The sequence below is a fragment of the Zonotrichia leucophrys genome, chromosome 1, assembly GCF_028769735.1.
Source record: "Zonotrichia leucophrys gambelii isolate GWCS_2022_RI chromosome 1, RI_Zleu_2.0, whole genome shotgun sequence".
Lineage (NCBI taxonomy): Eukaryota > Metazoa > Chordata > Aves > Passeriformes > Passerellidae > Zonotrichia > Zonotrichia leucophrys.
In genome coordinates this window covers 93,599,364-93,624,305 of record NC_088169.1, presented here as the reverse complement: position 1 = coordinate 93,624,305, position 24,942 = coordinate 93,599,364, and the positions used below count along the sequence as shown (strand labels likewise).

General features: G+C 35.8%; 1 protein-coding gene across 10 annotated transcripts in view; it reads right to left on the bottom strand.

The window, feature by feature from the left end:
* Window positions 1–24,942, bottom strand: part of STXBP5L (syntaxin binding protein 5L) — a 185,245-nt gene that overhangs the window by 93,268 nt on the left and 67,035 nt on the right. For 9 of the 10 annotated variants that reach the window (XM_064722676.1, XM_064722666.1, XM_064722730.1 and 6 more), the window contains exons 3-5: window positions 23,773–23,854; window positions 21,728–21,828; window positions 1,611–1,745 (exon numbers count right to left, since the gene is read on the bottom strand). In XM_064722676.1, coding sequence (XP_064578746.1) covers window positions 1,611–1,745; window positions 21,728–21,828; window positions 23,773–23,854 — 318 coding nt within the window. Of the gene's footprint in view, window positions 1–1,610; window positions 1,746–21,727; window positions 21,829–23,772; window positions 23,888–24,942 lie in introns of all 10 variants that reach the window. The other variant, XM_064722738.1, reaches the window with a different exon arrangement.

Below are 24,942 nucleotides of genomic sequence, written 5' to 3'. Positions count from 1 at the left end.
GCAACCCTTATTTTCTACATAGAAAGGGGGGCATCATTCTACTCTACTTTCATGAAAAATGCTTGTTGTGGCCACTAAAATAATTTTAAAACATTTATCCAGAAGAATTTAAAAATAATTAGAAAGGGAAACTTGGTGGAAGGCTTCCAGTCCATAAAAAAACTTTTGGATCTATTTCCCTATAGAATTGAAACATCATAATTTCTGGAGGAAAGAAAATTACAAGTGCACACAAAATGAAAACATTTTGTTCCCAAAAACTTAAAGACATTATCTACTCAATGCAGTAAATGCAGACATTCTGAAATAGAGGACTTAAAAAGCCCTCCAATATGTCAATGTCACCAAAACAAAGTGAGAAATAGAAAAAAAATAGGATACTTTCCACCTGCATAACTCATCAAAATTATCATACTCTGGTGGAAACCATGTTTTCCTGCAGTACTTTTTTGCAGCCAAAACTACTAACCAGAGCCAAGCAGTCCCACAGGGGCAGAACACGCAAACATTCCAAAATTGAGATCTGGATGAAAGATTTACCAGCAGACTGAATCCTGATTACTATTTGAATCCTTGGTTTTATGCCCTTTGAAGGTAAACTTAGATTTTTACAACTGTGCCTATGAAGTCTGGTAAGGGCAGAGAGGGAGAAAGAAAATGAGGCATCAGCTCAACCTGGGGGACAGAGTGATTAGTATAATAATAATAACAGAGAGAAAAGAAAGGAAGGAATTTTTGAGAACTGGGGTTACACTGCAGGCCTGTAACTCTGTTCTTACTGACTGTTCTCTTGGTTCACTGAGATCAGTGTATTTCAGTTTACTATCAGAGGTTACAGGTCCCTCACAACTGAAGCAAATGTCTCAGAAACTCCAAGAAGTACTTTGAGCTTTCCCACAGAAGTTCCTCTTGCTGGAACTTCACAGAGGGACCAGCAGAGAAAGAATTTTTCATTTCTGTCAAGGCTTTTACTTGCAGGAAGCATAAATGCATCCCAGATTTTTGTATGTCTCTTTCCATTTCATACCCAAAACACAGGCACCTTGCTTAGCTTGTTAGAGAACTATCATTTAATAGGCACTCATTATATTTCCTATCACTTAATCAGGTTTTGATCTGTTTGAATTAACCTTCAAATTCTCACTGTGTTGAGCAGGAGGCTTGGTCTAGAGACCTCCTCCTGTCCCTTCTCATCTAAATGATTTCACAGCTCAACGAAGAAAAGTTCCCAGTAGAATCTTAGGGCAAATATCCTCCATTATTCTCTTCACAGGATGGAGGAGATGGAGATCAAGCTTTCCTCATAAAAATAGCAAAATATGAATTTTAGTGATTAAAGACTTTCTGTATTTCATGGAACTTCATAGTTAAACAGTACACCATTATTTTTTTTTCTTTTATATGAAATATAATTTAAGGTCTCCAACATAAATCTGATTCCTAATGTCCTGTAAAAGAACCACTTAATACTACAAATGCATTCACTGAAATTAAAGGCTTCAAAAGATCCGGTCATATTTGAAAAACCAAATAATTCTTAAAAATTAAATTTAAGACAGCTATGAAAGTGACCACACATACAAATGAAAAAAAAATAAATCTGCACTTACAGTTCTATTGCCTTGTTCCACATGATAACATATCCAGAAAGAATGAAGGACTCAATATTTACAATGTGTGTATTTCCTCTCTCTGTTCCAACATAAAGCCATTTACTCTGGAAAGGTAGATGGCAGTAAGTAATCCTAGAAAAGAAAAAAACCACAAAACAACAAAATAAAAGTGACTGAATACCACATTAACAATATTTTCTAACACTTTTGCAGCTGAAAGAATTATTCTTTCCATTTTATAACTTGAGAAAAACGTACCCAGAAGGCAATCTGAGGAATGTGCAGGTTCTGGGAGTCACCTCCAGGAAAATGATAAAAGAGAACATGAAACAAAACAGGGCCATCCTGCCTGCTGATATTAAGGCCAGGACAAAAGAGAAGCATCACCTGAGCACTGAATTAAGTCTATCTATCTCCATGAGTATGTAAATTGTACTTTATAGTATTCAAGACTCTGAAGGAAGGCTTTCTTATATCCTTTCTCAGAATAAGCAGAGTATCCAGTCAAACAGAGTTTTGTGGACATCAGTGGAATTCATGTTTTACACAACAGAAGAATAATACCATAATTCACACAAGAAAACATTCATTTGTTTGGCATCTGGAAGAGCAGGGCCTTAGATAAGAGCATTTATCAAAACTGAACTACCACGGACACATTGAACCCTACACTCATTACAAGGTGATGAAAAAGTGCTACATTAGCTTGGAAAGATGTCATGACAATTTCTCACGATAATACATAAAAGTTTCCACAGATGACAAATGAGTAGGTTCAGGTTACTTTTATATCATATAGATATTACACACACTAAAACAAAACTAAATCTATGAGATGAGAAAACATTTGCTACTAAAATGTAAGTGAATGCATGCTACCTACAGAGACTGAAACTTAATCCAACCTTACGGTACACACTTGTAAATGTTGACAAAAAAACAGGTATTTTGCTTGGTATGTCACACATTATTATATTTATCACTCAGTTCCACAAACAGGCTATTTCTGGCTATTATATACAAACTCAATTTTTTTTTTCCTTAGCACCTTCAACCACCACAAAAGTACATACAGTATTTGAAAGTATGCATATTATAAAAAATTAATTCTTACAGTATAGTAATTTTTTGAGTTTATTATTATTAAGGAGTGAGGGGTTGTTGGCAATCTTTCAGTAATTTGGCTCTCTCAGTCAAGTAAAGTCCTCTGCGTAGAGCATTTGCCACTCTTTAAGGAATTGATCAATAATTATACCAATTAAATATACTTTATGTAACGATTCCCTGTAAAGTACTCTCAGCAAACAGAAAGGTTCCAAACAGATTATACTCAGTATTTGCATAGTTCATAGTTTTACAAGTATCTAAAAACTGTCAGTACATTTAATGCTAGATTCATTCAAGTGAGGAAAATTACTTTTTTTGTACTTATGAATCACACTGGATTGAATACAGTTAAAATATGGAGTCATCACATTTGTTATTTATGGAGAAAATTATTGTGGAATCATGGAATAAGGCTTACCCTTCTCAGAAATCTTGTTTTGTTGATTAAAGTGAGACCTAAATATGAGATAGCCTTTGCTGTACAGGGCTAAATTTTGCCATCAGTTGTATAATTTTGGCAATAATTCCAGAGCTTTCAGTGGAAAGAGCACCAGCATTTTCAAGAGAATTGCTTTGCGAATGGGAGCTATAATTTAGAAGGCATAACTGAATATGCCTTCAAGCAGCAACATAATACTGATATTGTGGATACAGTCAGACCAACAAAGATCCAACAGAAACAACTGCAGTAGGTATATGCCACCTACATAATTCTTGATGGAACTCAAGCTATGAGCTTTATTCCTCTGCTCATAACAGGTGCCAGGAACCATTTGCCCTTTTGACTTTAGAGTTTCAAATGGGACTTTTGTTCCTTTTCCAGGATCCTTCCTGATCCTTTTCCTTTAAACAACTCTCTTTCTTTTGCTTTCTCTTCCGGTGCACCATTTCCTTCACTTCTGGTTAAATTCTTGTTTAGTCCATTTTTTTGGTTGCTGTTGTTTCATTTCTTGCATTTCTGTGCTACCTCTACTCGCCTTTCTTGTACTGCAAAGCATATGGATGCTTTGCTAGGTCCCATAAAAAACTTCTCTGGCTAATAAACCCTCTTAATCACTTCATGTTGAAGATCACCCAACACTTGTTTGCAGTAAACTGTTAAATTACAGGAAGAGGAGATAATCGTGGCTTGAAAGTGTTGAAAATGTAGCTGTCTAGTCACTAACAAAAGAATCCTAAATTCCAAAGTGAGCCCGACTTGACTTGAATGCTACTACTCCAAATTCTTGCAGTAGTGTCATCAGACTAAGCAGGTGCAAGTCCACCTAGGACAAAGCAATTTTTCAGTCCTCTGTTAAACCCAAGCACAAGCCACTACAGGGTACTGCAGAAAACTTGATCTCCCATGTGCAAGAATGAATTCAACATTTTGATTATGAATAAAGTTTCAACATCACCTCACACACTGTTTGAGGCTGCTTTGGGCTGCTTTTCATCCTTTTTGAGATTTGCTTCCATGTTATAATTTCTAGGACCCACTGCCACAGCAACCAACAGAAAAAGTGGGGGTCTGCATTCCCAGATGTTGCATGTCCTCAGTTTGCCTGCCTTAGGTTTAAAATTTCAAGAGCATAATGCTTTAAAAACAAGGTCCTATAGCAAGAGAAAAATCAGACTAATGTAGTAACTACCAAAACGTAGTTAGGCCATAAGTTACTAGACTTAATATCTTGCTGACCTATCTGAAATCCCAGACACCAGTCACTACTAAGCCTGGATGCACAATATGAAGGACCAAAAGAGATTTAGGTATTGCTAAAGGATAGAAAGTAAAGCACCACAGCCATGTCTGTTTTCTTAAGCCTAACTATTTCCTCTTAAATGATATAATTTTGCTCTGCCAAATGTATAGGACAGCCAGGTAAGAAAGTATCCTGCATGCTCTTTCTTTCACAATGAAAACTACCCTATGAATCTTTATTGTTTACCCAAACTGTTATTAAACATTATGAAATGCATGAATGTCATTATGAAACCTTTTAGAATATGTGAGCTTATAAGGAAATAGCACTCCCTTAAAGGCAATCCAGGTATGTAACAAACCTATTAGAGCACGGGGATTACTAGGCATTTTAATACAATATATTGTTAGGCTTTGCCAAACAAACCCATACGATTTTCATATTCTCCTAAAACTCTGCACTTCTCTAAAGTAGTTTTATTTTACATTATGTAAATGAAATTCAAACTGCTTTATATATTATAGTCTTTTCACTTCTACAGAAAATATTAACTTGACTTGAGGCTTGGAAGCTTTGAAGCAAGACTCAGATTTTTAATGAACATCTTCCATCTCAGTAAGTACTGAAATTACATAATGTTTTCTTCAAGAGAAAACAATGAAGTCTCATACTGCAGTTTTCATTGGGGATGAAAGGTATTCTATTATATGACTCTATTAGTCATATATCCCACAAGCAAATTAAGATGTCTTTTGATGCCATTACAAAAACGAGTCAATAAGCCAGAAAGAAAGAAAGCTATTTTTCTTTTTAAGAAGTTAGGGGTTGTACTGAATTATGTCAGTATGAAGTGCTTCTGACAAAGTTTAATCAGATTGTCAATCTGATTCAGATAATATGCAACAAAATTAAATGAAAACTTGAGGATTTTCGCATTGTTGCTCACTTTACAGAAAGTCAGCCAGAAATGTGGATATTGTACATTCTTAGCAGCAAACGACAACATAAATCTTGTGGATCATTACAAGGAATAGTGAAAAATTGATGAATTGATACAAAAAAAGGTGTTTCTACTCTGCCAGAAGAGTCTGAAACATCATATTTTTTTCCAAATGAAAAACCAGGATATAGAATATTCTGTAGGATATAGTAATTTTTAAAAAATCAGACGTACTAACTAAAATGCTTAAATTGGAATTTAGTAAGGAAAACTATTTTGCTACGGTCCTAAAAAAAACCCCATATTATTTACATAAATTATATAAGTAAAAAAGAGGTATAATAGAATAACAGAAAGAGGCATTGTCAAAACACTGAACTTTATTTTAGAACGGAATATATTCTGACTAGCAAATCTTGAAAAGGTATGTTTTTCAGAAAATTTAAGAACTCTAAAGTCTAACAACCATGGCCAAAAATTCACTGCATATTAGTAGAATACTATAATGTTAAAATAATTTAGAATGCTATAGCCTCTAAAGTATTAGTAAAAACTCTCAGATTACTTAAAATAATCTTTATTGTGTTAATTGTATTCCTCTAGGAAAAAGAAAATATAATTTTGAGAGCACTTCATTCTGCCTCTGCTATGTTATTTTTGTTTTTTCTATTTTTAGCATGAAAAGTTTCCTGGAACACTATTGCTGGTGGTGAGTGGGAAGACCTGCTGAAGGGTGGAAAGTAAATTGCATTTTTGTCAAAATGAGAAACAGTTATTCCAATTTAATTATTCAGTCGTGCATTCATAGACATCAAAAATGCAATTAAATTTACACTATGGCTTTTCCCTTTATACAGATAATCCTAAATATGAACAAGCATAGAGACTGTGTATTCCTTAAGCCCAGCACTGACTCTCAGAGTTCTGGTTCTGTATGTTCCTACAGAAAAAAAACATTAGCTTGAGCTCCCTTTCAGAATCCTACCAAAATAATCTACAGAGTCCAGGTTCTCAGGAAACATGGAAATCTCACAAATTTACAGGAAAAGAGGGAGATAAAACATGCAGGAGCAGTACCTTGGGAACATGAGTAGCCGACAGGAAGCAAGCCCAGTAGCCGCAGGACACGTCAATCATGGTCCTGGCCCAGCCTTCTGCTCTCAGGGACTCCTAAGGGACTGCCATTGTCTTACACCCAATTTACAGTGAGTTGCCCCAGCATGGATGAATTCAGCTGCTGAGAAAGTTGATCACATTCTGAAGAAGGTTACGGCTATCAGAAGTCTACCTTTTCACTGCAGTGATTATGGTTTTTTTCCTGACTCCAGGGATTTTCTGCAGCATCCTCAGGTGCTTCCAGTACTGCCCACTGATTCATGCTATTTCCTTCAGCTGGGCATTCCCAAGAGCTGTTCTCTTGGCACTGCCACCTGATAGACTGGGCAGCATCCCTGGTACTTGCCAATGTTATGTCAGGTCCTCTTTGAAAGCAGCTCTTTGAAAGGATTCTTCTAGAGAGGAAGAATCTCTGTGGCCTGTGCAGCCTTCAGTGAATATTCACAACAGGGGAAAATGATTGCATAAGCCCTTCCCTTCCTGACTTCTGCAGGATTTTTTCACTCCAACAAAAAAACTACAGCTGCTGAGGGGGGTTCATGACTTTGTATCAGTCCTCTTCTCCCTCCAGCAACAAGCACAAATTATTTTCACATGATTTATTTTCTTCCCTCACACTCCCTTAATATTTTGGTAATTTTTTGTTGAAAATTACTACAAAACAAAGCACACCTGCTCCAGGGGTTGAAAATGGACTGAGGTAGCTTCTGGCTACCCACTGCTCTCAGGAAGTGTAAGGTTACTTCTCCATCAGTTTAGTAGAGGATAGTCAAACTGAGATTATTGCTTTAAGTCACCAAATGGACACAGGAAGATTTGGCAAGATATTCAGGCAAAGTAATTTGTAGCTGACCTGAAGTGCCTAAACAGAAGCACAGGTTAAAGCTACTGACAATGAAAGAAAGGAGTAGTTTCCAGCAGATCTAGCAAAGAAAGTAAATGATGAGCTATTTGGCCTCTGGAGATATTTAATCTTCTTCCTGGTCTATATATAAATTTGGAGCTCATCAGCACTGTAAGACATGTAACAATAAACAACAGCAGCAATTCATGCAGTCTGCCATCCACATGATGTGATGTGTTTTCAGCAGATGGTTGTGCAGTTCCCCAGATAGATGTGAACTGGGTCTGTGCATAGTAATAACAACATTTCCTCTGCTACAGGGGGTGTTGTTATATACCAGGAAGCCCTAGGAAGGCAGAAACCCATGATGAATTCCATTATTATGAGTTCCAATGTTTAACTTCAACTCTCATTTTAACTTACTTGCAGAGTATGCAGTCTGTGGGGCCAATGTAAGAGCAGAGGAAATACTTTAAATTACTAACTGGCTGACTAAGAGCCAAATGAAATAGAGAGCAGTTCAACATATCTGGAGAGTTCCTTCCTTTCACGGTCTTGGTGATACTAATCACAACATGAGTATTTCTCCTATTCACACTATATTCCCAAAATACCATATAAGATAATTTCAAAAATTTCTACCAGTCCTGAACACACAGATCCTAGTGGAAAATGAATGAACCAAACATGCCTTTGAGATTGATACATGTGGTCAACCTGTTTTTTAAATAATGTGGTTTAGTTTAAATTTAAAATAAGAAAAATCTCTTTCACATATATTTTCTGCTAGCAACAGCCAACCTTTTAATTTGAATTAAAATCAGTTGATCTGTCTTATTTTATGTTTTAATTACTTACATAGAAGAAAGTGAAGTAGAGATAAAAACACCCTGAACACAAACTGCACTGCATCCTGGTGAGAGCATAACATGGGATAAACCCCATTGTTATTTAGGAATATCTGGACATAAAAGGAATATTAAGCCAAATTATATTCTCAAAATACTGCACTAGCAATTCTGTCTCCGGATCTTTTCCAGAGTGTTATACAGACTGCACAAATATTTGTGGTTTTAAGGTTATAGTGCATCCACTGCAAATAAAGGTGATGACAGGACTGGGTAGATGAAGAGTATCTATCTAATGAGAAAGGTAAGAACTAAAACTTAATTGCATTTTTCCACCAAATTCAGAGCTGAATGTGACTATTCTGTTTATAAATACTCCATGAGTCATCTTTACCAATAAATTTTAACTTAATAATGAAAGTCACAAACTATTTACAATTGAAAACTGTGAAACAAGTCATCATTTAGCTCACATACCACTGTGCCTATTTCCTGACTGAACAACCAATACCTGCAGACAGTGGGATCATCTGAAGACATCACCTCTTATCTGTAGAGATCAATGTTTTAAAGTAAGACAGTAAAATAAAACGCTTTACATGAGGCAATCTAATACATGTTCCTTAAAAAGAAACATGAATGAAAAATGGAGTCAAGGCAGTGGTAGCAGTTACTTTCTAGGCTTCTGCTTCTCAATGTTCCTTTTAAGTTTGGTATCTCAGACTATTCATCTTACCCAATCAGTCCAGAGAGCATTTTATTTGTCTTTGTTTTATACTGGTTTAGATACAAGTATTCATCACAGTCACTGCTGCTTGTACAACAGCAAAAATTTAATTTGTGGATTGGAATGTAGGAAATGAACCTCTAAGATTCCTCTCTTCTGTTTAATACTGATTTCATCTGATTTCTTCAAATTAACTACTACGTGAGCTAGAACAAATTACTGTAAGACATCTCTTGATTTAAAGAATTTCAGTGATGGGAGATTCTCTACAAATGCTGAGTACAACAAATCAGGATTCCACCTCTAAACTGTAATTTCAATACAAATTATCCTAAGCAAAGTATACTTCTAGCTATTTGTGAACATCTTACATATAATTAAGACATCCTCCTCTCCTCTCCCCCACCCCCACTTCAATTTCTGCAAATTCTATGTAGAAGAAATGTTAAGAAAACATTTTCACTTTAGAGTTTCATTTAAGGCCAATAGGCTTAAATAGTGCTGAGATATCTAACACATTTATTTTGACAAAACAAAAAAGCTTATGCAGCTATTTTCCATCCAATTATTTAGATATGTCATCTGGCTGGTGGTCCACTGCTGCCTTTCAAAATGTTTAAGATACAAGTATTTTTCATGGTGTTCCTTACCTGAAATGGTACACATAAGAAACTAACAGGAACAAGAAACAGGAATACAAGAAGCACAAAAAAACCCCAAAGAAACACCTATAAAGTTTTAAGAAATGCAGCTGGAATACAATTTCTTTGTCAAGATATTTTGGTTTTGTATCCTTTTTTCATTGGATCTATTGGCACATTCTGAAGCATTCTGTTTTTTAGAAATTGGGACTGATCCTTTAAAGTGTTAAAAATGAAAATACAAAATTCAAGGTAAAGCACTATTAATAGTACATTGTGTTTCTTTGTCCCCTTCTTTTCTGTTAAAAAAATTGAGAATAAAAGTAGGCTGTTCCTTTGTTTCTGCAAAAGCCAGAACTTTCTGTGTAAACATTCTGGACCGGGGAAATAACCCTAAAAGCCTGAATTTAGGCCCATTCTTGACTTGTGCACTTAGTATTTAAAATGACTTTGCAATCACAACTGTAGTTAATAGCTTACAGCATTTAAAAACACTTGTTTTAGGAAATGCTCATGTCAAAGGACATCAGTGTAGCAACTATATGAACATTTGCAATGGGTGTCAACATAAATTATTTACAAGCAGTTAACTTAAAAGAACCTAGAACAAATCAGAAAAAGCATGTTCAGAAGTACATTAGATTGCATTTGATTAATTAGTAAACCCAGAGATTTCCCTTGAGTGAAGAGTTAATCTATGTATTTAGATAAAATCTTATGAGGTCATTATGAACTCTTTACAAGGACAGTCAAAGTCTACAGCATGCCACAGGACCTTTGGTTTTCCCCAGTTTCATTTCTTTCTTTCTTTTATTTACAACTCCACAAAAGGTCGCCCTGGTCTGTCCAACATGCCATAACACACACAGAAAGACAGCTGCACTATAACTTCCTATGAGATACAGGTACTGAAATTCCCACCCTCAATAACTCCAAAGCCATCTGCAGTAGCACTGCAGCAAGTTATGGGCATTATTGGAGCTCAAGAACAACTTAGAAGTCACTCTTGAAATCCTGGTGCGCAATGGGATGTACAGCTTTGGTAGCCTGTGCTACAGATAATTTGTTTCATTTTCAGAATGACAGAAAATTACTTTCCTTCCTCTTGGGCAAATGCACAGCCAAGAGACGTGCTCTTTTGTCAACTCCCTTTTATGGTTTTGACTGCAAATTCATTGGAGGTCTTACCTGTAGGAGACGGATCACTGACAGTGACACTTCCTCCCCGCCTAGATCTTTAGTATTACACAACAGTAATGCCGTGGATCAAACAGGTGTAACATGAACACTTGGTCCCAAAAGAAAGAGATAAGGAAATTACATGGAAACACATTTCCTTAAATAGAAAAAGAGGCTGGAAGAAACCAGCATACTTTTCACTGACTTCTAATTTGTTTCTGATGCTGACTCAAGGTCATTACACAACAAAAATGAGAATAAAAGTTCCACAAAATCAGTGAGGTGAGCAAATTAATGAAACAGGGTTGAAAAACAGACTCTTGCTCTCATCTTCAGGGGAAAGACAACGTACATGATTTTTCTCTTGTCTACTGGCTTGTGAAATCACTATTTCATATTTGTAATACTTCACTTGTCCTTCATAAATTTCTTTGAAGGTTAAGTAAAAATGAGGTGGTAATACCAAACACAGTGACAGTGATGGGCAATACAGAGCACAGTAAGAGCCACAGTAAGTTACTTAGCAAAATGAAAGAAAGCCAAATAACAAAGGCTGGAACAGGAGGATGATGTTCTCAAAAGAGAAAGTTTTTGATGTATTTATTTCATTGATTTTGTAGTATCTGCATTAAAAAACCCCAAACACCTAAGGGTAGAGTTTCTCTCATCCCTTCATCCAACACTGAATACATAAATCAAAAATGCAGTTTTTGGTTTCTAATCTCATAGTTACAAAAAAGTAAACTGTGACCTAGCTTAAAGATGAAAGGTTGAAACTTGTCTTTTGTTTAACAGCTTGACTTCACAGAGCTGTTAGAAAAGTAAACCAAAGATATGTTAGTATTTCACCCTCTGCTAGCTGCAGCATACACAAATCTGTGTTTATCATCCATTCTTACTAAAATAAGTTTAAACTCAATTTTATATCAATATCAATCAAGTTATTTTGAATGAACGCTAAAATCAGGATAAGACTGAGATACTGAAATTGACTTCAAAGAAAAAATAATTTTACATGTGTATGCTTTTTCTTTGTATGCATGCTTTTTTCCTTAACAGCTTCCATCAATTAAAATCATGTAGACTTATTGGAGACCAGCTGTTCTCATTTGTTGCGCTTCAGTAGACAGGGACTCTGTGATTAATGGTCCTTGTTTTTCTGCAATCTGCAGTCTCTCTTCTCTTCCTGCTCATGTACTGTTTAATGATATAATCTCAACACTGACATTACTAGCTCTATTTCTGATTTACTGGAATAATGCCAGAGTTTATTGTGACAGAAGGAAAAGTATCCTAAATCATCGCATTGGGTTCTTGCTCAAAGCTGACATGTGTCTGGGCAGGAAAGAGGTGGTGAGATTTCCAAGAACCAAATTACTTACTGCAACTGAATGGGTGACTGCTCTTCACTGCTCTAAGAAATGACTGGAAATCTAATCTAACAAAGGTCAAAGGAAAGATCTGAACAGAACTCTGAAAGATGTCTCAAAACTCTAATTTGAAAACTTCAAAAGAGAAAACCATGTAATTCCCAGATCTACATTATAAGTGTAACAAGAAAATTCCGATTGACAGCGTAGACTGTTTATGCTGCTTGAACTTGCATACATTTTAAAATACTTTTTTTTCTGTTGTCTAATATGATGCATTTTTGTATTACAGTATTGGGCCTCTCATTTGTTATGACTGAAACCATGAAACAGCTGTTCAATGCATAGCTGAGAGCATGTATTTTAAATTTTGCTATCCAAACCTGGCCTCAGAGCAATTTGGCAACATAGCTGCTATGTGAAAACAACAGAACATGTTACCCTGTGTTTTCTCAAAAAAGCATAAATCCACTGACAAAAATGCTTTATTTTTTACAAAGCATTAGAAACAACTAGCACACTGCTCAGTATATGATGTAAGGTTTGACAGCATATAGCAACATTATGTCTCCTGCTAAGGAACCTTTTCCAGAAGGAAGAAACCCAGGCAAACAATCACATGTAGGCAGGTGACAAAATTTAAATAAACCAGGACATGTTTTTCTTCCTTATTGGAGGAAAAGTAAAACTTCACAAGAATGTTTTTTTTAAATTCATTTTTTTAAAATTAATTTTGAAGAGATTGGTTTTTTCTAAGAGAAATAATAGAAGAAACTACAGCCAGAGAGACCCAAAGAAAGATGTAGATTGGAAAAGTGGGGTTTGTCAGGTCAGAGGGCCTGTGCTGTTAAGTCCTCAGGTAATTGTGCCAGCTACACATTTTTCTCCAGCAGCTTTATGGGCCATGATGGTTTCATGTGTGCATGTGTTAAGTGATTGGTTTAAGTCATCTTTCAGGGGTATTTTGCCCTTCTGCTATTTAAGACAGCTGCTAGCTCTAAGAGTTATTCAGACATAGCATATTAGGCATTTTGCCCTCAGAGAATTTGTTTAACAAACACATACAAAAGCAGATACTGTGGCATAATGCATTTAAGGACTTTTTAAATTGAAATTAAACTGATGATAATAATATTGGTGGAATCCTGATGGACTAAAAGTTACTTTGGGGAAAGATTTTAAAAGCCACCATTTAGAAAGAAAAGAGATTCTTAAATTCAAGTTTGGATCTGGATATAAACAGAGATCTTTCTAATATTCTAGAATGAAAAATATGACCAGGACTTCAGTGATCTTCATTTAGAGTAGATCATTCATTTACCCTTGCGTAATTTAAGCATAAAGAAATCAAACTGATTTTAGAATAGCCATCTTAAGCTCTTGCAGCACTTTTTGTGCAGTGGCACCGAGACTCAGCTGCATTACAAATCCCACCCAAAATGGTAAGCACAAAAAACTAAATCTGATGAAATTAAGCCATGATGTTATCTCTGATGTTCTGACTGTAATGTTATTACTACTTGCTCACCTATACTTAAAAATACAGACTAACCAAGGTTTGAAGTCCTTCAAAATGTTTATCCTTCAAAAGGAAAAATTTCAATATAGCACTTGTAAAAAAATCACTATAGAATTCTATTTTTAATGTCTAATTTACACTTGGTTTTACTGCAAAAGGAAATTTTTTGATTGGATATTTGAGAGATTCGTAAGAATTAGTTTTACAGCTGTCGTAATTTCACAAGTGATCTTGGTACTAATATTAATGACAATCTGCATAAGTAAAGTACAAGAAATTGAATTAAATTTAAAATGCAAAGGGCACAGCCTCAAACTTCAAAGAACTTCCACTTTAGGGTTAGAGCTCATGATACAGAATTGATGGAAAAAGATAATTTCAATTCTGCTTGTCTTGCTTTGCTTCCACTATTAAAGAATTGCACTGAAAAGCAACACATTCCCTGCCAGCTAGATATACATCAGGGAAGAAGTGTAATGGGTGTATTAGTCAATCACAGCAAGACCACAAACACTGGTAAGATGAAGCCACATGAAAGGAAGATGCCATTTTTGAATGCATCAGTAAACATATTCCTGCAGAGATTACAAATGAAAATGGTACTGTCAATGGCCACAGCACAGATGGGACCCTATCTAGAATGTGCTTAATTGATGAATCATCAGCTCAAAGAGAACTGATATGAGGAAAAAGGCCCAAAGAAAAGAAAAGATAATGAAGACAAAAAAAATATAAAGGAAAACACAGAATCTTGATTTTTGTAGTGAAAATAAACCCCAAAAACCAAACCAACATGGAACATTTTTCCTGCAGAGCAAACAGTGGATTTCAGCTTGAGTAGTTACATAAGAGTGCAAGGCCCTGGCTGGGGACTGCTGCATGTGAAGGAGCTGGGGATCCACACACAGGTGACCCCAGGCAGGCACCAGGGGCCGCACGAGCAGCGCGGTCTCCAGCCTGTGTGGGGCTGCACTCACCCTCCAAGCTGCACAGACACAGCCAGCTTGCTGTCCCTGGGAAGCCTGCAGGCAGCTCCCAAGTGGTGGTTGCACCAACAGTGCAGAAGGAAGTTTTAGTGTTTATGTCCTTTCTGTTTGATAGTAGGAATAATGCACACAGCTGTCTCCTTACAAGAAAATCCTGCAATAACTTGGATGACAAAAATGGGGTGCCACTTTCTACGAATGGGTTACCTGCTCACTGAAGCCCTGTGTGATGATGCCCAGCTCAGGGCTCCCAGCATCTACAGGGATGCAAGATTCCCTGTGATCTTCTGCCATTCCTTGTAGTGCTAGTTTTAAAAAATAGCATTTTGAATAGCTAACTTCTAGGGCCTTGAGTGCCTTTCTTCCTGGGATCATAAAGGATCAGCAAACCTTAATGTGAAACATCATCAGCTTGCTCATTTAAGAAAGGAAGGTATTTGAGTTCTCTGGAATGCAACTGAGGGAACCAGACTGAGGAGGTCCCTTCAGCTTCATTCCATTAGAAGGCTCACATATCTATCAAAAAGAAAATTTTAAGGATCAATTGAATTTTCATTCTATTTCAGTAGATTGCACAGTCTCAAAAATCTATCAACTCAAACCTCTTGATTCTTGGTATCAATAAGCAAATCTAATTTTTGCATTTTTGCTCTTTGCTGATTGTTCAGCTAACCTGTGTTGAAGACAAAAAACCCCAAAATGTTTTTACTTGATTTTTTTTTATAACCAAGACAGTCTTCATTTCAGCTGGGCTGCATGACATTTTCCAGGATGAGCTTATGGCTCGCATTGATTCTACAGGTCAAGTGCACTATGAAATTTTCTATAACATGATATAAGATGTGAAAAAAGAATGGGGTTTTTTGTTTGATTTATTGGTTTTTGTTGTTATTGTTGGGGTTTTTTCTCTTTTTTGGGGGTTTTGTTTGTTTGTTTGGGGCTTTGTTTGTTTTGGTTTTTTGTTTGGTTGCTTGGTTTTTTTTTAACAGAGGAACAGAGGCATGTGGTAAATAATTACATTAACAAGATTAGGGTCAGTCTCACTGAAGAATCTTTAAAGCCTTTTGTCTTTCAGGAATCTTTTCAAGCTCAATAATTGCATGAACACATTGGGTTTCAAACCCTTGAGCACTACTCTTTCAAAAGTGACAAATGCTGATGCAAGACCACACTACACATATAAAACCAACCAATCACTGCCAAAACCAACCACAACAACAAAAAGAACCCAAACAAAAACCCCCAGAAGTATGTTTTGTAAAATCTTCATCAAGATGTGGAAGCGAATGCCAATCGCATGGCTTCTTTTGGTTTCCTTATTTTTTTCCATCATCAATCTGAGAAAATTTACGTCCTTTCCAGAAACTGGCATGTCTTTATGGTGAAATATTGCTTTATATTTGGGTTCTATGGTTCTTTGCAATAGTTGAATGCTAGACCACACCATGTAATCAGAATCTGTATTGTATAGCACGACCATGCAACTGTACAGAACATTGCTTGATGACAGCCTGTGACTCATTTGAAATTGCATAAATAGAGTTTCCAGCTATACACTTTTAACCAGGAGGTTCATTTATGAGCAGGCAAGCTATCACAGGAATCCAGTTCCTTGAACAGGCAGTGAGATAGAGAATCTACTTTAACTAGCCCACAAGTTCCCTAAGAGAAATGAACAGACACGGGTACTGCTGTGACTGCACAGCCAGTCACCAGTGTTCACTCAATAGCCTCTTGCTGTCATTTTGATGAGGTTTATCTGAAAAGGAGAGAGAAAGTATCTAAAGTGCTCTTAACACAGGACACAAAACCCTGCAAAGATACAGTAAGGCAAATAAGATTCCTACTGTCAGGAAAGAATATAGACTCAAGAAGTTACCTTATTTAAAAACACTCTTTTTTTGGTTGTTGTTTTGGGTTTGGTTTGTTTTTATCTGTTCCAAGCATTTGGAGTAATACTCTCAATCATCTTGTTCAAATACTGCAAGATCTCAAATGTGGGAGTTGAGATCTTAAATTTCTAATTAATAGTGAATTACAGTTAACAGAACTGCTCTAAAAGTCACCCACTTAAGAGGCTCCTCTTGCTCTGTGCCAGAATACCTTAACACTGAAGAACGTGCTAAGAGTCTCTATAAAGCCAGTTATAGAGATTGTGTCTCCCCTCAGAAGGGCCTTGGTATGGAGTGAAAGCAGATGGATTTAAAGATGCAACAATCCGTGTCACACTGTGCTCATGTGGGCTGCTCTAAGTCACTGGCTAAGCTGCTGCAGCACTGTTGGCTCTTTTGTCACACACCAGTCAGCAATGGCTGAAAGAAGAAAGAGGGGAGGGCTGTCTCCTGTGTCAGCCAACACACCTGAACCAGCTCAGAGGAGATGAACTGTGCTCCTAAGTGAAACAAGCACCTGAGATAGCTTATAGGACCTGGATTTCACCCTGCAATCCTTGCTGGTTTTCCTACCCCAGCTGCACTTATATTAAATGGGAATCTGTAAGCTGTTGTATATTTAAACCTGTACCTGCTGAAGTCTGCTCTGATTATATTAAAAATAATGAAGACCTATAATAGTTTCCAGTGGTTTTGCTTAATCCTAATGTTCTTTGCAGCAGATAGAGACAGTGTCTAGTTCCAGTAGCTTGATGCCAAAAACTGATACCTTGTGAAGGCTGACCTAAAACAGAGATCAGACTTAAAGAATAAAGTAGATATTTATTAAGAGGCTTCAATAGATCCACCTTGGGCAGCACAACCAAAATGGCCAAAAAATGGACGACAGGTCCCAGGGTCTCCCATTTTTATAAGTTTTGGGCCATTAGCATATTGGAGCTAATTGTCCAATTGCAGCTTTAGCCCATGAAGTCCCATCTTTGTTTTCTCTCTTTGGTCCACCATTGTTTATGCTCTTGGGCCTGAGATCTTGATCACCTGTCCTTGGGTCCCCAGCTAGAGAAGGAATTGTTTTGTCTACCTGTTCTGTGGAGAGAGCTTACTATCCCCTAAGATGAAGCCTAAACTTACATAGTAAAGCAGAATAGAATCTGAAAAAATATAAAAGCTAAAACCAGAGGCATCAGCTGAGTTATTTACTTGGCCTAAAATGCCTACTGAAGATCAATCTGGCATCTCCTATGACATCAAGGAAGAAAAAAGAGGTACTAACATATGGAAGGTGTCCACAATTTTGACCTTCAAAAACACGGAGGCAATTCTTATAAAATGTTTACAGAGTTTAAAATGTTTTACCTGTCTACCCTATTTGTAAAAGAAACCATAAATCATGTATTACCAACCATATGCTACTGTCAAACATGTCTTTGAGTAACTGTCTTATCATTACAGCTCTTGGTATGGAGCCAAGCACTGAGACACTTTGCTTACAGTTGTATTTTCTTGAAAGTTCTCAATGCATTGTATTACATTCCAAATATAGCAATGGTAATCTAAGATGATTACTTCATAGAAAAGAAATGTATACTTTTTGGCAAAAATGTATAATTTTCTTAAGTCCAAAAAAGTCCAGAGCATTACACCATAAAACAGAAAATATCTGTTTGCCATTAAGTCTCTTTAGTGCTCCTTCTACACTTACTCCAAAGAGACACTTAGTAAAGGAACAGTGAATTATGAATTATTATGCCTAGTAATGCATCATCATCAGTTTAACAGTAAGTCAGAAGAAGAAAAAACTAAATCTGGAGAAGCTGCAAACTGATTTAACGGCTATAAAGGTGCACTTTGTTAGTGAATTATTATTCATAAACCATTAAGTCAAAGACTACTGCTTTTAAGTGTTCTTTGCTCTTTACAACGATATCTTTACCAACATCCAAAGAAAAAAACATTTTCACTTTTGTGGGAGGGAGAGAGGGGATATATGTACATATGCACTTGGGGAAATTTTACTCAAGTAATTACAGAAACCTATACACAAACACTGTTAAAGAGCAGCTTTTAGTCCATTATCCTGAAATCTTAAATGTCAAGAAGCAGAAGCAAATTTCAATTTAAACAATTCAACTACATATGACTGATGCATTGTGAGTAATAGCCAAAGATTTAAGTAACATTCATCTGTCTAACAGAAACTACCAGCTCTATGGTTCATGCACCAAAGACCATAAAACCTCAGAATAAACTGATTCTACATGAAATTAATTAATCAATGTCAAATAAAACAAGCATTTGGAATAATAAAATCATCATCATCACAAGCAGATAAAATATTAGAATTTTAAGTGCATTATACTGCATCATCTCATGAAGTAAATCTGCCATTTTTTAAAAAAAAAACAACTAACCAAACAGTGCAACAAAGAGACAAATATACTGGATGAATAAAACTAATTTTTTTTTAAATCCTGAAGAGAGACATGCAAATAGAAAAATTTGAAGGATTCACATGTTCCATTTTCATTGATAAAATGCACCTGAACAATCATGTGTTTGGTTCTGTGAAAGCTCCCTAAATCTAAAATTAAATTACATTATAAATAATCTTACAAAACTAGTCTTTGACTTTCTAAACACTTCCCTTTTTGGCACCTTTCAATACCTTACTATTTTTTTAAGACATGCATCAATATTTTAAAAGTATTTTTTGTCAACAAGCATTTCTCCCCATTTAAGAAACAGTTAAAACCCAGCTTGTTCCCTGGTTCACAAACTTAAGACAAACGAATCTCTCTCTATTAAATATGAACCTTGCTTTCTCTTAACCCCCCTCCCACAAGAGGAGAGGGGAGGATAAAAATAAAGTATTTTTAACTGTTCCTACAGTGAGGAAAACATTACTTTTTGAAAGCCAGACCTTTGAATTTATTGAAGAAAATAAATTCTGATCTTATGACTTTATCAGCTTCTCAAGTTCCCCTTACATGCATTTAGTCATAGATTTCACATAGCTACAGCAACCATTATTTTATTCACTATTTCTCTGATCATTCCATAATTTAGAGCTTCTGCTCTCAAACGCCAAAAATATATTCAGAAAAAAATGAAAGTTCTCTTTTAGACTTAGCTCTATTAGGTATATAAATGTTCCAAATTGAGAGGGTTAATTAGAGCTTTAGCCTTACTTTTTTGCTACTTGCCCAGAGGATTATGTTGAATTTTCCATACTAAATGTGTAATTGAGCTTAGAAAATTGAAAGTTAGATGATTTAAAACAAATTTATATGGATGTAAAAAGAAAATATAATAAAAATCAAGAGATTTCATTCTGAAGCTAAGTGCTTGAATAATAATTTTAAAAAAAACCAACCAGAAACTTAGAGCAGTGCTAGAGAACCCTGAGATGGAATGAACTGCCTACAATGTTATTTCTTCATATTTATGGAAAACTCTTTTTAAATTTAAGACTGGACTTACTTCTTTGACAATATTATATTGCAGGATATTTGCCTCACAGACTCTGATGTCCTAATAAAAATTATTTAAATGGCAGCAATTGAACCAGTTACAAAAAATATACATAAAAGAACTAACAGTATTTTTTTGTTCACAACTTACTAGATTTTGATAGAAGGCAGTACAGTTAGCTATGCATTTGTTACAAATAACTTACATTCTCAGATCCTACTTGCACCTGAATTAGAAATGTCACTAAAGAAAATTTGGTTTTAAGCAAATTTTCCAGTATTCTAAAAAACTTGCTTGCAAATATTTTGCTCAATGTTTTAGGGCGTCAGGCAAAAAAGAAAATTAGGCAAGTGTGATGACAGGTGTTTTGCTCTTAGCAAAGCACAAATGTGTGTGTGAGTTTCTCTTAGCAAGAAATGCTGATAAAATATTGACCAAGATAACAGGTTAATATCTCTAAAGAGATGAACAGAGGCTGCATTCTTATAAGCAATGATTGGTTATGTTGTGTGTCAGATTGCTGGCTGGGAGAGCTCAGTCAAGATGTACTGGAATAACTTCTCTGATATTTAGATTTATCAATGACAAATTGTGAATAATGCACCTACCTGATGAGAATACCAAGATTCAAACATTTCACCATGAGTAAAAGGATACTTACTGCCCAGAAGCAGCTAGAAATGCACACCTAATTTTTCATTTTCATCTTCTCTCACGCAGTCCCAAACCCCTTGATACAAGTCTGCTATAGGTTATAAACTCATTGGAATCAGGCTATATATTTCCTAAATTATTACACAGTACTTCCCACTACAAATCATGCACCTCAGTGACATTTTAGAGCAAACATGATTTGTATCTGGATAATAAACAACAAAGAAAAATGTATTTCCATAATAATTTTCAGACTAGCTGCAGCTAAAGATTTGATGAGTCTGTTGCTCTGGTGAAGTACTGGGATCTTTTCCCACTGCACAAGCAAATATATAAATATCAAAAAAAGTTGCTGCACCTTAATAAACACTGAATGCACACGGTAAGAAAATGAAAATATGAGTTAAATTTCCAGTTAAAAACAACTGCTGCATTTATGTACTGCATCTTGGTCTCCTGACTACTGCCCTAATTCCTTAAGAGAAACTTGGAACTTTTTCTCACTCTTAATAGATGTGCAGCACTGAAGTTCCCTAACATCTTATCAGGTTTTACTTGAGTGACTAAATACAGATTGAAGCGCTCAGCTCCTGTTTGAGTTTGAAAATTACAACCACTCATTTAATCTATTTTCAGTAGGGTTTCCTACAATTAGGTACTGATAAAATAAAATTAAGACAAACTGACTCACTTTACACTTACCAGAGTTTTCCAAATTCACAATATATTCCTACTAAACTTCCAGTATTTTACAAAAATAAAATTATATCAAGGTAAAGAGAATAATTATTACCCTCATATAGCCAGTTGAAGTACTCTTTGTCTAGTACTGAACAACAGTTCAGCCAAAAGTGAATGCTTGTGTCCAGTCTCAAGAAAAAATGAATTACTGTTCACAGCAGTTCATACAAATAGAAGTAAAATGAAGAATATTTTGGCATAAAGAAGACCAAGTTTTTCTAGTTCTGAGAAAGCTGCAGAAAGAGAAAGTGAACTTTTTGTTCCATAGGTACAAACCTGAAAGAAAAATATTCAAGGCAAAACTATATCCACCTGTAGAAAGGCAAAATGCATTATAAGAAATCCAGAAAGTGTTGTTTTTGTAACGAGATCTCTATTTTGTGTCACATAGCCTTACCTTTCTCTATTAAATTTCAGAGAATGTAGAATAGCTGGTCGTTTCTGCCGGAGGTTCCACAAATGAAGCGCATCATCTGCACATGCACTGACCAAAGCACCCTAGAGAAGACACAAAATACATCAACACATTATTTTTCTGCAGCCTTTGTATTATTCTTACATGATCCTCACTGCTAAAGATCTACCTGTCAAACTGATAGTTTATGAAAAATCATTGCTTTCTTCTACAACAAAAATGATCTACCACAAATAATACACAATTGAATCGATCTGGTAAATGTAAACATTTTAAATTAGTACAAGATCAGCCAAAAAAACTAAACCTCCATCAATTTAACACTCAAATTGTGTAACCAAGCTTACACAAGCCAACTCTCCACTGTTTCCACATACACAGAAAGACTAACAAAATGGAAAGAGACAATACTTAAAAAGGTGAGTGTGAAAAATGTAACTGAAGAATAAAGGAATTAGTGCATGCATGGGCACACATATGACAGTGCCAAGCACAGCTTAGGAGTCATATCAAGGTAAGATGAAAATTCAAAACTGGAACTATGGAAAGAGGAGGCAGATAAGAAAGTGGGGACAGGTAGCAAGAGGACAGGACACAGGAAGAACTAAGAGATGCAGATAGAAGGACAGGGTCTTTATCACAGATTAGAAATACTATGAAGACTGGTTCTGCTTGTGGTGTCCCAAAATGGTCATCTTGCAAAGCCCAGGCCTCTACCTGACTGAGAAATGTGGAGTGAACTTATTCTACCTGCTTTTAACTGCCTTTCTCGTCACCACAGAATATTGATCACTTGTGCAACTTACCTACTGGGGAAGCTCCCTACTGCTCTGCACTGGTTTGTTCCATTTACACCTCAGATCAGGCCAGACACAGATCTACCCTTGTGTATTACCATCACAGAGGGGAACAGATTGCCCAAAACCAAGGCAATGCTTTATATTGAGGAAGGGCAAGCATGTAACTGGAAAGATTAATTCCTACAATCTATGACTGGCTAATAAACTTCTCTTATCCTAGTAAATGTTCTTTTCAACATTGACCTATGCAAATAAAATATATGGAGGTGAGACTTCTCTAATACAGTGCAATCCATGCTTTAATTCTCATCAGGGGGTTTGCTGGTCACCCACTGAAAAGAAAGAATATTAATTCAAACTTTGTCCTTCCTGTTCTCATCCCTGCATTACTCTTAAGAATTTCACTAGACTGTTTCACCTCCTCAGTATCTGTGGTTCAGTTACTTTCTCCAAATAAGTGTAAGAAAAAATTAAATATTTTTCAAGTTTTAAAAAGTCATAAAACTAAAACTCTTCCCCTGAGAAGTTCTAAGATCTCCCCATTTACAAAGAGGACTTGCACCTGCCAAAAGTGTTTCCTTATGTCATGGGAGGAAATTAATCAAAACTGAAGATTTGACCAACTTCTAAGGTCCTCAGAAAAAACCCTCTGATTTGTATTCACCAGAAAGTCTTCTCGCCTATTCCTATCTTCAGAACCTTCTGCAAAGAGCAAGCTATAATCCGGCACTGTTTCTTCATATTGTCTAAATTTGATTTTGACAAACCATTTACAAAGACTAAGCATGATGGTTTAATTGATGATCCCTGCAATTGCTTTTCATTGCTTCACGTAATAGCATATCTCCAACTATTGAGTTTTCAGCCAATAAACATCAATATATTTTGATAGAAAAATTTAGCTCATTTATTAATTTCTATTTGAACCAGAACTGTGCAGCATATTTAGAAACTTAATGGATTTTACATCATTTTACACACATTCATGCATCGACTGCCTTTTGTTCAGTACTTTAAACTGATGTATAGGAAGGCAATACTTTTCTCTGAGTGCAGCTCCATAAATATTCTTCTAACAGGCTGTATGTTGAATGTTCTCTGGATGTACACCACTTATTTGTTGGCACAGTTTGTCAATGGGAGAAGTTATATCACTCAATTACAATAACATGAATTGACTTATTAAACTAAATTTATGCAGAAGAATCTGAGTAAATATGTCCTTACCTCATTGATTAGGAACTGGAGCTGCAGAACTGCAGCACCACTTTCATGTTGGCAGTAGCAATCAACACCAGGCCTGCCCAATCTGTTGTCATCAAAGTCAAGGATTCTAACATTCCTGTTATCACCAGAAGTAAAGAGGGAAAGAAAGAACTACCAATTAAACTCTAATTAACCTTTAATTAACCTCAATTCTTCTTGCTTTCTGTAAAACAAAAGAATTCATGCTGACATTCCACTATTCTAATTAAAGTACCAACATCAGCAGCCTGAAAAATGTGCAATTGTGAATGATCTGTTCTAGCTTATTTTTTTTTCCTGTGAGACAAAGTACATGAATTAACAGATAAATTCAGCAGGATGCATCTTAAATTTATTTTTATACATTATTGGTTTACATAACACATGAATGTATCATATTTTTGTACTTATCAAGACTAGACATATAATGAATGTAGGATTTTATCTGTTCTCTTCAGGTCTTTTCCTGTGCATGCTAAATTGTCATCTCCCTAACTTAGAGGATGATGCCTTTCTCATCTGAGTCAGAGACTTCAGCAAGAAACTGCTGTTCCTGAAAATGACTGAAGATCAAAAGTAAGGCCAAAGGAGAAATATGAAATATATTATTAGAAACCATATTGTGTGAAACATATGAAATGCCATATTTTAAAAATACCAGTGTTATGATTAGAAACAATATTTTGCAACACAGAGCTTGATCCACTCGTAATATACAATCATATTAGCATACTGTAAAACCCTGACCAAAAAAAGCCAACTGTCCACTTATTTTAGCTGAAGGTAAATGTCAGAATCTTTACTTCCCTTTTCATAGGAGAAAGATGTACAGTAAACCATTCTAATATTGGCCTCCAGAAAGTACAATCCATTAATTAGCAAATTTGAGGTTTAGATGCTCCATGTATGAAGCAATTGCTCTTCCAACTTTTAAACAAGCAGCTTAATGGATGCCACTTACCTTGAGACCTGAAATCTACTCTTGATTTTGTCACCTGGTCTAGTGGATAACCTCTGGGGGAAAGAAGTATTTTTTCTTACCTGAGCCTTCATTTCTCTAGAGATAGAGTTTCACAAAACTGGTGTTTATAGATGAAAAGTTGTGTATAAAACACCATAACTACATTACAGAACACTAAGGCAGAGAAAAAG